Source organism: Pipra filicauda, unplaced genomic scaffold (assembly GCF_003945595.2).
Source record: "Pipra filicauda isolate LSUMZ 115617 unplaced genomic scaffold, ASM394559v2 scaffold160_size1671714_pilon, whole genome shotgun sequence".
Lineage (NCBI taxonomy): Eukaryota > Metazoa > Chordata > Aves > Passeriformes > Pipridae > Pipra > Pipra filicauda.
This window is the reverse complement of record NW_024104107.1, coordinates 542837-555267: the sequence shown is the minus strand read 5'-3', so window position 1 is coordinate 555267 and position 12431 is coordinate 542837. Positions and strand designations below refer to the sequence as shown.

Sequence of the window (12431 nt, the reverse complement as noted above, 5' to 3'; positions counted from 1 at the left end):
AGTCTAGTTCCTTCTGAGCACAAGAATGCCTTGTTAAAAAAGGAACACATGGAAATGTATATTCTTTCCTATAGGGCAGCCATTTATCATCACACGGTGGTAGTTCACAACACAGGAATTAAATGCCCAAATGAGGGATTCTATTTTGTTGGCTTTTTGAAGACAGAAGGCATATCAACCCTCTGCATATCAGTGTTGAGGGAAAGACTGTGAGAGAGACCATTTTACAAAACCTCCTCTACTGCGGTAAAATGGCCAAATACTACATCTGAAACTGTATGTCAAAATACAATTTAAAAAAAAAAAAGTGGTGCCCAGTCATATGATTTTCATGGATTCTGTGATCATAAAGCAAAAATTGTGCTGCACAAACACTGCTAAAATGCTGGTGTAGGAGCATTATTCGCATGCTTTTGTGACTCGGCTTCAGCACCGGTGGAGGGAAATCATTTTACTTGTCAAGAAATGCTGCCTGCCTACAGCAGCTTGTCTGCTCCCGGCTGGTTGTGCTGCCACCTCCCCCTCCCTCCAGCCCATCACCCTCCACACGCGTGCGCACACATTCACACCCTCCTGGGCTATTCATTTTGAAATCACTATGGTAAGTACAAAGGGCTACAAAAAAATTAGAAAAACTAGCAGATGGTCTCTTCGTCTGAGCCACAAGCAATGCAAAATTCAATCGTATAAACCCACAAATAAATACTAATTTTTTTTACAAGATTTTACAGTCACGATTACAGTTTGTGTTTGCTACAGTTCATAATTTCCTCTCCCCTTGAGAGATTAATGCCACTTCCAGAACCAAGGAAAGCCCACAGAAGTTCTTTTTCCTATACTTGTGTTCTTTCTGTTACAAAACAGGGAGCTGTCAGAGCTGGTGACAGCAGTGTGTGCACAACCTCAGCTCGGCTGCCACACGCCACTTCAGCAGCCGCAGTATCAGCGATTGCTGAAATCACTGCTTACATCACAAAGGGCCAGGAGGGGGGCAACCCCCTACATGGTAGTCATTTAAAGGATTTTAACTACATTGTACATACAGCTCCTACATTTGAAAAGGGTCTGAAAACACTGTACAGTTTTAATTAAAGACAAAGTAACAGAGAAAATTGGAGCCGATCAAATGGGAAAACAAATTTTAGTGGCTTCTATTCATGTACTGTATTTTATAAAGGCACAAGAAAAGTCCAGCTTACAGCACTACTGTGTTACAGTACCATGCTGTCTTTGCCAAGGATAATACAGGAAAATTCTTTTAGGAAACCTCAAGCCATTCCCCACAAAACCTGTAACTATTCTTTCATGCACACAAATAAGAATCATCTACCTCTGAACAAACTGTAATATGCTCAGCACTCGACAATTTCTTCAAGCTCACACTACAGTCCCCAGAAATTTGGTCCCAACATTAATTCTATCATGCACATTGAAGTATGCGGGGAGAAGGAGTGAAACAAGGGGAAAAGGCATTGCAGAAACTCTGAAATCATCACAGCAAAACTTCTAGTTCGGGCCAGGAAAAGATCAGATCAGAGCTGTCAAAAATACATCTTTTAAAGACAGAAATTGAGAAATACTCACCTTACAGTGCAGTTCCTTTCATCCAGTTTGTTGACTTTAGAGAAAATACACTCCCCATCTTCCTTTAAATCCTCTGCTTGCCTCCTTAGTTCAACTGAAACTTCCTAGAAGTGGTTTATAGTACAAGTAAGAGACCAAGTCATCGTGTTTCAGACTCTTGAAAAATCTATGATTATGGAACCTCTTATTTGTGGGTTTGCTCTGTTTGAATATACATGAAGTCAACAGCACAGCATGTTTGAAGCTTGTTTGGTTTTAAGCAGTTCAGTATGCTCTGTGACCTCTTGCACAGCACTCCCAACCTGGCTGTGCTCAGGTTACTGCTCTGCTGATCTACAGAAGAGCTGAACATTTATATAAATTTTTGCAACTTCCATTTGGCAAAGACAAAAAAATAAAAACAAAGAGGGAAAGAAGTTACAGAAGAGCTGCTCACATTTTAGAAGATGCAAGTACGCACCAGCTTTTGGATCCCCGCGCATGTACTTTAGTTTCTCAGTAAAACACACAACATTGCTGTTCCAGAATGTTATTATCTCACTATCTTCAAACAACCCCACCCAAAGCATAGCTTTGCATTACAAACACTGAACCTACAGGAAATTTAACTGCGCATTAGCAATGGAATAATCTGAATCATATATGCAAAACAACATCTTTATTTACTTCATTCTGTTGTAAGTATCTTCAATGCACTTACCACCGTATTTTCCAGGTGCCTAAACAGGTGTCTGCTTTTTGCCCCAGGAGGCCTATACTGAACTTAAAGGCACTGACTAATAAACCAGAAATGCATACAAGGAATAGATGATATGATTTTTCTGCTGGGTAGGCAATTATTTAATAATTTAGTGAATTTAATTTTCAAAATAACTTCCAGGTGAATATTTTCAGTGGTTGGAATCTCTACCCTAATAAATTATCTGCATAATTAATTCTGCACATAGAGTTCAAAAATAACTTTTGCAAAACTTAAAGACACAAAAAACTTACAGAAAGACAGCTCACAACTTTTAGAGATCAACATTTTTGTTTCTTCTTGAGGTATTCTCATTCTACTCCATGTCTACACACACACACAGGTGATGTGTGTATGCATGCAATGTTTTTAGCAACAGGGGAAAAAAATGAGGCAAAAATAATACACACAACTGCATTGCTTCTAGTCTTTTCTTGCATAAGGCAAAGTTCAACACAAGTCGAACACACTCTGACTCCTTAGAGGTATCAGACAATCTTGTAGCAGCTTGAACAACATCTTTTAACAGAGAACTAAAGAAACTTGGTTTCTCTGTTTACTTGCAGTGCCACCTGCCAACCATTCCCTGGCCTGCTCAGTTAAAAATTAACTTAATATTTACTTGCAAGTTGAACAGACATTTGGCAACTCTCTAAGGAATAAATGTATACATCTTAAATCAAGTAAACTGACATAAAACAAAACACTAAGAAGTTTCATTTGTTGCTGTAGTGTAGCTTTACCATTAACAGGCATATTTATAACCTCTAAACTTTATTAGACAGACGTTTTATCCTATGTAGCTTTTGCAGCAAGCAAATTTAGAAGAGGAAATCCATGGAAACTATTAGACCATTAACAAAATTGGACAAAAGTACATATTATTTCCCTTTGCAACATTTTTCTTCATAGTTTCAGAGAACTGAAAACCTTAAAATGGGGAAGTCAGCTACACCAACGAAAAAATAACTATGGGTGAAGATTGCTTTGATCCTCCTACATCTCTACCGTAAAAAAAAGGATATTATCGAATCAACCACATTGTTTTCTTCCTTCTGGCTACAACATACAAGAAATTACTTGATCCAATTGCTCTTGTGCAGTAAAATATTTGATCTTCCTCATTTTACTTATGAGAGCTACCCATAAAATTTATTCCTTTACTGACCAAAGGCAAACCCCATATTACATTGTATTCCTAAACTGGAAATTTTCATAAAAATTCTCTTCCCCCCTCTACTCCTCTCCTGTCCCCCACCGCCTTAGGCAATTTAAAGGATAATGCAAAAGACACTTGTACCTGTTTGTAGAAATCAGTGGAAGGGGATGATCTAGACCTCTCATGGGTGTATTGGGATTTCCCATGTTGTTCATGGCCTGCATCAAGGATGTTATCAGCTGAATGGTACCTTCCTGAGTTCCTTGGTTCTATTGGCTTCCGCTGCTCCTTCCATGATGCCTCATACTCTGCAAAGGTTCCCAGGCGCTGTGGCTGTGCAGATTTCACAATCCTATCAGCAGCCTTATTGCTGCTGCTGTGGTGAATACTATCTTTTGAAGCATGAGCAGTTTCAAGCCCAGCAGAGCCCACCCGACTCCTTCTCTCATACCACAACTCCTCTCCCTCTTGTCCACCACGAGTTTTCCTCTCAGGCTGTCCCTCTGCTAGACCATGGGGAACAAATTTCTGTGATGATTTTCTAAATGCAGGTTTACTTGTTTCTTCAAAAAATTTCCACCTGTCTGCAAATGAGCCCAGGGCTTCTTCTGGTATATCTGGACGACAATGAGCATGGCACTCATCCTCTGACATCCCCACCTCATTCATCTTCTCTGGTTCAGAGTAAGACTTCAGCTTTTGCTCTGTTGTGAACCTCTTCCTGGCTCCAATGCGAGAAACATGATGAGTGCCACTCCCTGAAGGGTTCGGTTTAGCTTGTGTAGCCTCGAAGAATCCAGACACATCTTCAGAAACCAAAGCCAATAACGAAGAGTTGTGACTACCAGTTTTCCGCTCAGGTGACCGGGGGAGATATTCAGCAGGGCTGGGCTCCAAGTCCCGACGTTTGAAGGATGTCGCCCTCAGAACCCTGGCCTGAGCTTCCTTAAGGTGATCTTTGTAGGTGCTGGTAAAGTTTGTGTCTGGGGAGGTGGTGACATTCCCTGTTGAATCTGGTTTCCAGGTCTCATTGCACTCCTCCGCTTCAGATGACCCTACTAACGTAGCAGTACTTCTACTTTTCTGCAGCTTTGCTCTTCTCATTTGGATCTCATTTCTCAGGGTTGTTGCAAAACGATCACTCCTTCGTGCCTGTTTAGACAAGTGAGTGTCAAATGGAGCCTGTCGTTCTGTTACCACTTCTGGGTTGCTGTCAGACTGCTTTTTCCCTTCCTGAGCTAAAGAGTGCAACATTGGGGTCTTCTGAGGAGAAATCTTGCTACTCTCATCTTTACCCCACCTAAAATCTTTCTGAGCAGATCTGTTTTCAGTGGTAAGGACACAACTCTTTACATAATCCTGCTGACCATGCCTAGTTTCACTTTCCTCAAAGCTGCTCTCACAGTTTTTCTTTTGTCCAGACTTTTCAGTATGACTGGGTTTTTTAGCTTCTTCTATTACATCCCGCTCTCTGTCCATTGGGTAATGACTACTGTTCTCACACCTTTTCAGTGAAGATTCAATAGATTGTTGAGGTAGATAGTATTTTGGGGTTTGGGCCATTGTGATAACTGCAGGATTTTCATGAGGTCCAAGCGATACATCAGTTCCCACTGCAGGTTTCCAGCTGTCATCCTTGAGTTGTACTGGCTTTGAGCTTCCCTGAGCAGGATGTTTTGCCGTCACACAATAATATCGACTCTGTCCAGTGTTGTCCACCTTCTGTTCAGCAGCACTGTTCAAAGAGGCAGTGTTGAGCAGGCTGGCTTGGTTTGGACTGTAGCCATGAAAATGATCTGTAGATAACTCCTGAATGCCACTGTAGGACAGATAATGTTGCTGATCTTTAGGTGCAGCTAAGATTCTTGCACTGTGATAAAAAGTGCTTTCATCGCTGTACTGGTGCTGGTGGTGGTAAGTGTAAGCAGGCTGTGCAAACCGAACGTCGGTGCTGGACAAGGATGACTGCAGTCTGTTCACAGGTCCTGCATTACTACTGTACCTTTCACCAGTTGAAGAAAAAGCATGTTCTGAACTGAGATCGGATTTATAACTTGAGCTGCTGATCCTCCTGTCACATGCTCTGGAGAGCCGCCGCTGCTGCTCCACAGTTTCCAAGCTCCAGTCATTCCTGGGCTGAGATCGGTTCAGGGCTGTAAAGTGCTGCGTGCTGGCACCCTCTGAGTACACAGGGCCATGGGCTTTCTCATGGCCTTTGATAGCAGCAAAGCTGTCACTACGAAGAGGTGGGGGGGGAGGAGGAGGAGATGAAGACTTCTTCTTATCAGGAACATACCAGACAGGTCCAAAACTGGATCTTCCAGAGCTAGTGAGCTTGCTATCTGGGTGTTCCTCTATTCTAGGACTTTTGTTGTTCTCATATTGAATGGGAGCTGGCAAATACCCAGGTTTGTCCTCTATTCCACTGCTGTCATTCAAAAACTGGCCAGACTTGCTTCCATGCTTAGCAGTCTCCCAGTGGCCCACTTTGTATAGCATGTTCTCTGTCGAAGAAGTGTCTGCATTGGACAGAGTGTGGTCAGGGGTGCTAGAACTCGTGGAGAAAGACCCATAGGCTGAATCCCGCTTACTCTGGCTCCCTAGATGATCAATGCTACTATTAGACCTTGCAGAAGAAAGTCTTCCATACTGGGCTACTTGTGGAGTGTGGTCCCAGCTGTCCATACTTCCCAAAGAGCTGAATTGGTCAGAAGTGCGATATAGACTTGACTGATCCCACGAGTTTGACAGGTCATGAGAAGAACAACTACTGTAGGAAATGAAAAAAAGCATCAAAATAAATAAACCAGTCAAAAAATGTCACAAATATATAGCCACTTATTTTAATAACATTGGTTAAGATCCATCTGCACAGGAGTTAAGGACAAACAATCTAATAAAACTGAAAGTTTGAACAAAAAGTCAGGGCTTCAACTTTATACTCTGTCACTGATTCAGTGCTTGAAACCTTAGTAACTAACTCAACTTCCTTATGTAAGTTCACTAGTAAGTTTATCTTCTTGAAGGTTTCCCTCTCCCTCTGCAACATGTTGATTTTGCTAACTTTGCTTTTAAAAAGTATAGTTTGAGCTCCATTAGCTCCCTCTTTCCCAGGACAAACACCAGCTTATTTTCCAGGTACCCCGATTCTTCCAGCTATTAATGTACTTCCCTCTTCATCTCTGTAAATGTCACTCTAAATGTCTTCAGCCCATAAAGTTATTCCCTTGTTATAAAGTTATTCCCACAAAGTTAAATCCAAATCTGCCTGTTCATTTGATATTCTAACTTTTAAGCAGAGGTTCACTAAATACATTTGTCTCAACCACCACCACTCCAGTTGTGAGCCTGCACATGCACCTTATCAGTGTGGTTTCAAAGCAGTCTCAGGTGGACGCCCTTACAATGTCATTCAATTCCACCCAGTTCCACAACACCGACAGGAAAACTTCAGGAGAAGATGCTAGAGCAACATAAACTCTGCATGGCCAACCTTATACTTCTGACCTTCCTTCAAGAACCTTACTGCCACCAGTTTCTCCCTGCTGCTCTTTCATCTATAGAAACATCATCTTTGACACTGTATTTTCTCTGGGTCTTTTACCAAGGACACTATTCCAAAATCTACCCAACGAGTTTTCCATTTTCTTTCATTTCTTTTCTCTCTCACAGGATCCATCTCCCATCAACCCAACACGCTGATGCTGAGACAACCGTCTTCCCAATTATTCTCATCACATCTCCCTGTTTGAACTTCAGTGGCAGCTCCTCCTGCTTTTATGTACCAAATTCAAATTCTCGCCCTTGCATGCAAAGCCCCTTGGTTGAAATTCCCAGAATTATTCTACTTCCCTACAGCTATAATTACATGAAGTATCCATCAAATTCTGTGCAGTAAAGAGGCCTGTGAAAGCTAGCAATGAAATTAGATTAGTCCACATAAAAAATACAAAGAGTTATATAGATATTTTCTTCTGTCAAAAATATTGCAAAGGTCAACTCAACAGTTCTTTGGAATTCAGTACTAACAGGAGAATTGCTTTCCCCCTCTATTACTACAGTCTTTTAAATTTTTTTTTAATATAATGTGGTCAAACCCAATGTATATGAAATAAGAGAAGATGTACTTTATGTTTATATTCTAAAAGCACTTTATTAACAAAATACACTAGCATTGGCCTCCTCTTGCAGGGTTTTTTGTTTTTTCATTAATTTATTTTCAGCATTTAAAACATCTAGCTGAATCCCTAAAAAGGTCTTAAATGTCATCTTAGGTTGATACAGTGTTTCATGCAAAAAGTATCTTGGTCATTACTAGAATTTCCTTTGCCAATGAATAATGCAAGCCAGATATTACTAAAAATTGTTGATATTTTCCCACCCTCTTTAGCACTAAGGAGATTATAGAACTGTTAAGGTTGAAAAAGACCCTTAGGATCATAAAATACAACCAGGTACTTGGCATTGATTAAAATAAAGGTAACACTTGTGCAGGAAAGACTCAATTTACAAATTACGGGTCTCATGTAAATCTGCTGGTATCACATGTGCAGCAGAGATCATCAGCATAATAGGTCAAAGCCCTGCTAGAAAATGCCTAATGGAAATCTAGCAGATGCAACAAATACTTTAAAGGAAGGACAGGTGGATTTCTGATGGCATGTTACTGCAAAGCATAGCCTCCTGCAGGGCAATCCTCCTATGAACCCTGACATGGAAGTCAAAAAGCCAATTCTCTGCCTGAGCCTGGCATCCCAGGATACCCTTCTCTCAACAGCTTTTTTACAGTGGATTCACAAGAGCATTGTGGATTCACACTGCTGGTCGAAGTTTGGCACGTGAAATCCAGAAATAATCTACAAACACCATCCTTGGCCACTTTGGCCAATAAGCATCCCTCCCAACCCAGGGCATGAGTTTCTGCTTCTGGGTCCTTACAGCAATAACAACATCTCAGTAAATCAGACCACATTCAACTGCATGGGATTATAAATCACATGTACCTGACCCCAACTGCCCCAAAACCTTCTCAAAGCATACTTGCCTCACAGCCACACCAGTAAGGCAAGAATGAAGTAAAATAGGTTGTTGGCTGCAACTGCACAGCCAAGGGCACCGAAAAAACCAAAGCCTGTAGGGTCCTCTATTACAGTATTACATTTTCTCCTACTGGAAGAAAATGCAGAGTTTAAACTTTCAACAACTTAAGAGAGTTCATAGACACACCTTCCAGAAAAATGCACTTGGCCTTAGTTTAGGATGGGCCTGTTTAGTCTTAGTTTAGTCTGTGTCTTAGTTTAGCCTGTCATTAAGGTATGACCTCTGTGAAAAAGACAAAAGACTCACAGAGGGAGATGAAGACACCAAAAGCGTTACAAGTTTTATCTCTCTAGCCTTGCATGAGAGGCACCTAGACCTAGCCTAGTGCTCCCAAGATAGCTTACAGTTTTTGAATTAAAGTCACAGGATACCCCACATATAATGCTGGATGTGGAGAGCTGGGCTCCAGAACTACCCTCTCTCCTATACACAGGCTCCTCTGGTTTGTCTGTCTTCCTCTAACTTCACACACCTTCTCCAAGGTTCAAATTCATCAGGCTGCCAAAAAAATCCAAACCACCAAAACCAACCAATCAACAACAGAAAAACCCCAAACCCAAACCAAATCAAATTGCCTACTTAAATCTCACACCTAGCTAGACAGTGAGGACAAACTTCAGGGAGCTGTTTTGGCCAGCTGTGCCCCACTCCATCAACACAAAAAATCCAGGTATATCCTGCTTGGAAGAGAGCGGAAAGCATCTCTCCCCCTAAATGAACTCTCCATGTTTTACAAGTGATTTAGTGAATTTTCACACTCACAGAGAAAATGCAGGCAGGTACATTCAGAGGAGATTTTAGGCTGTGAATACCAGTCTCAGATGCTTAGCTCAAGGAAGGACACGAAATTCCAGAAACAGCCCAGGGGTGGGATGCTTGGGCTAGAAATATTCCCTCCTTGGGCTATTTCCATTATCTCCTTGCATACTGATGCTTTCAGCTACTGATTGCTGTGCCTCCTGATCAGCTCTGTGCTTCTCTGTTTTGTGAATTGTACTTTGAAAGTGGGGAATCCCTGATGCTGCTCACCTCTTCCTGCAGATCAGCAAGCCCAAACCACCCCGCCTCTGCAAGTCTGATCCTCAAAATACCCAATTCCTTGGGCTGCCACTCTAGGAATGCTGGGCCCCCCTCAAGCAGCCGCAGTCTGAAACCAGCTCTGCCACTGAAACTGTCTTGGACAACAGACACCAGGGCTGACAAATCTCCCAAATACATCACCTTTCAAGTGGGCAGCACAGGCAGCCAAGGGGTTCAGGATAGCAGTGACCTGGGAACCCTGCTATTATACTGTGCTAAAGCCACTAAATCTTTGGTCAGCATCTGAGAAAAAATGAGAAAGAATTTGCCCTTTTAATTAATATTCATATCTACCAGCAATTGCTGCTATTTCTGATATGTGAGGGGAGGGGATTGCTCTGTTCCTACCCCCCTCTCTTCCTTTACATACACAATTTCCTGACCAAACCTTATTTCAAACTGGCCTTGAACCAATATTTTTTTTCTTTTCCAAGTACTGGGGCACACCCGGCTCCTATCAAATCACACCTTGAGACACGTGTCTTGTAGTATTTTACTTTCACAAGGACAACCACCAGGAAGAGCAGGAAGAATATACTGATTTACAGCTCAGTTAGAAGACTCATTAATAGTAGCTATAGCTATAGCATTGCAATGAGGAACACAATAGAAGTTTTTAGAAGTTTCTGAATTTTGTTTCTATGTACAAGGACTTTTACTGTCTTCAAATCTATAAATCTAAATTAACCCAACTACATGATATTTAAATACAAACTTTAAATCAGTGTAAGCCAGCAGCAACTATAATCAAGGATTTGCTAAAACTTCTGCTAATAAAGTATTACAAAAAACATTTAAAAACATTTCTGCCTAATGTTAACATTGATACTTTTTTCAGGGGCAGACAGTAAGTGATTTTAAAAATAGTAAGAAGCTTCCAAAGAAAACAATGTAAAAACAACCGTAAAAATGTAAATAATGTTCTTTTATTTTGACCACCACAATAAATTAGCATCAAGAAGTAATGACGGAGAATGTACAGCAGTCAACACAGAAAACAGAAGTCCACTTCCCAAACTGGGATTGTAAACCAGGCTCATTTTCTTTAATGCTCGATGTAACTATGCCACAATGGGAACCGAGAAGGAAAAAGTAACAAAAAAAACCCAACAAAAACCAACCAAATAAAAACCCCACAACCCTCCCCCCCCACATACACAACCAACAACCAAAAAAATCCTTGTGAAATGCTAAAGAATGTCATCTATGAGCAGGAAATAAACAAGAACCTGTAACCAGGAACAAACAGCCATGACCTAAAGGTTTACAGTTTCACAGCTCAAACTGCATGGGTGCTAGCCTTTCTCCCTTAGTGTTGAATGAGACCTAACAAATATTAAGGTGCTTTAAACAGGGACTGAAAATCATCGGTCTTACTACCTGTCTACACAAGCGAGATCACAGGTGTAGGGAAGATCAGATTACAGAAAGACAGTTTAACTAATAAAACCAATAATATCTTAAAGTCCAACAATAAAAGATTCCACACCGTCCCTTTAGAAAAAGCCCTTTTAATTGTCTGAAACAGTATTTATCAATTTCTTCTCCCTTTCCTCTTTCACTTTATGAATGTTAATTTTGATAGTTTCTTTGCCTTAGGATTTTACCAGTAGACACTGAAAGGAAATGCAGAACAAGAAACAGAACGTTTTGATTGCCCTTAAAGATAATTTCTTACCTTTCAATCATATGCACGTATCACATACTGATTCTGAAATCCACTCATCCATACATCAAACTTCCCAAACTCCCCCTTTAAGCACTAAAAGCACAGGCAATACTAAAGAAGTACAATACAACAATTCTGCATTTGTTGTTCTAAAAAAACCCCACTCAACGACATGACAAACATTACTACAGTGTCATTGTTAGAGCTTAATGTGTGTTACTTTAGGCAGAGACTCACCTTGCATGATAGTGGGAGTGCCAGGCGGCGCAGGCATTAGACGAGGAAAGGTGTGACGTGGCTGTCTCAGGCTGACTTTCCGTAAATTTGGTTGCGTGCCAGGAGTGTGGCCTGCAGGCTAGGTCATTTCTCCTGAAAACAAGAGAGGTAGAGTGTACTAGTCTAATGCAAACAGTTCAATAAGGTGATATGCAGCAAAAAATCTACCAGGCTGGTAGTAAAAGATTTCACAGATAGGACAGAAGCATAATGACTTTAAACGACAGCAAAACTTTCTGCATGCATGCCAGTTTGAAAAGACATCGCCATTTATTTAAAATGCTTGAGATGCACTGAAATGCCAATACTCTCCAAGGTCTGTGCTTGGGTAATTTCTTTGGTGAGCTTTTTTTATTCCCCTTTTTTGGTTTGTTTGCTTTTAATTTTTTATTTTTTTTATTAGGGGTGGGGTGGGTGGGTGTTTTTCACAAAGTACAGAGACAGATAAATAAATTTTAAAGTACTTGACACATATCCAGAGCTTTAATAGTTAAAGCTAATACTGAGACTTAGGACTTGTTTACAACTTGACAACAGTAGGGCTTTGGTAAGGTTTTACTGTAGGTAGCTGTATATGGGAAAAGCTGGGAAGAAAAGAGTTAATGACAGGAAGGATTAAAGCCATCTACATTGTTTCATACAAGTTAGTAATAGTGATATAACTTATCATTTTAACTCCAGCCAAGTTCTGCTTCAGCTCTTGAAATGTTTCGTACCCCAGATATGCAGGGGGGTTTTGTTTGGTTTGGGGTTTTCTGGATTTGTTTTTTTAAAGAATACATCTCAAAAACAGTTCAGCAAATCATGTAAGTTCCACAAACATT

At 40.8% G+C, this 12431-nt stretch overlaps 1 protein-coding gene across 4 annotated transcripts in view; it reads right to left on the bottom strand.

The window, feature by feature from the left end:
• Positions 1-12431, bottom strand: part of SHROOM2 (shroom family member 2) — a 123051-nt gene that overhangs the window by 34496 nt on the left and 76124 nt on the right. For 3 of the 4 annotated variants that reach the window (XM_027735242.2, XM_027735243.1, XM_039379241.1), the window contains 3 exons: positions 11569-11700; positions 3624-6252; positions 1585-1688 (listed from right to left, as the gene is read on the bottom strand). In XM_027735242.2, the coding sequence (XP_027591043.2) occupies positions 1585-1688; positions 3624-6252; positions 11569-11700 (2865 nt within the window). The remainder of the gene's footprint in view (positions 1-1584; positions 1689-3623; positions 6253-11568; positions 11701-12431) is intronic. The other variant, XM_027735241.2, reaches the window with a different exon arrangement.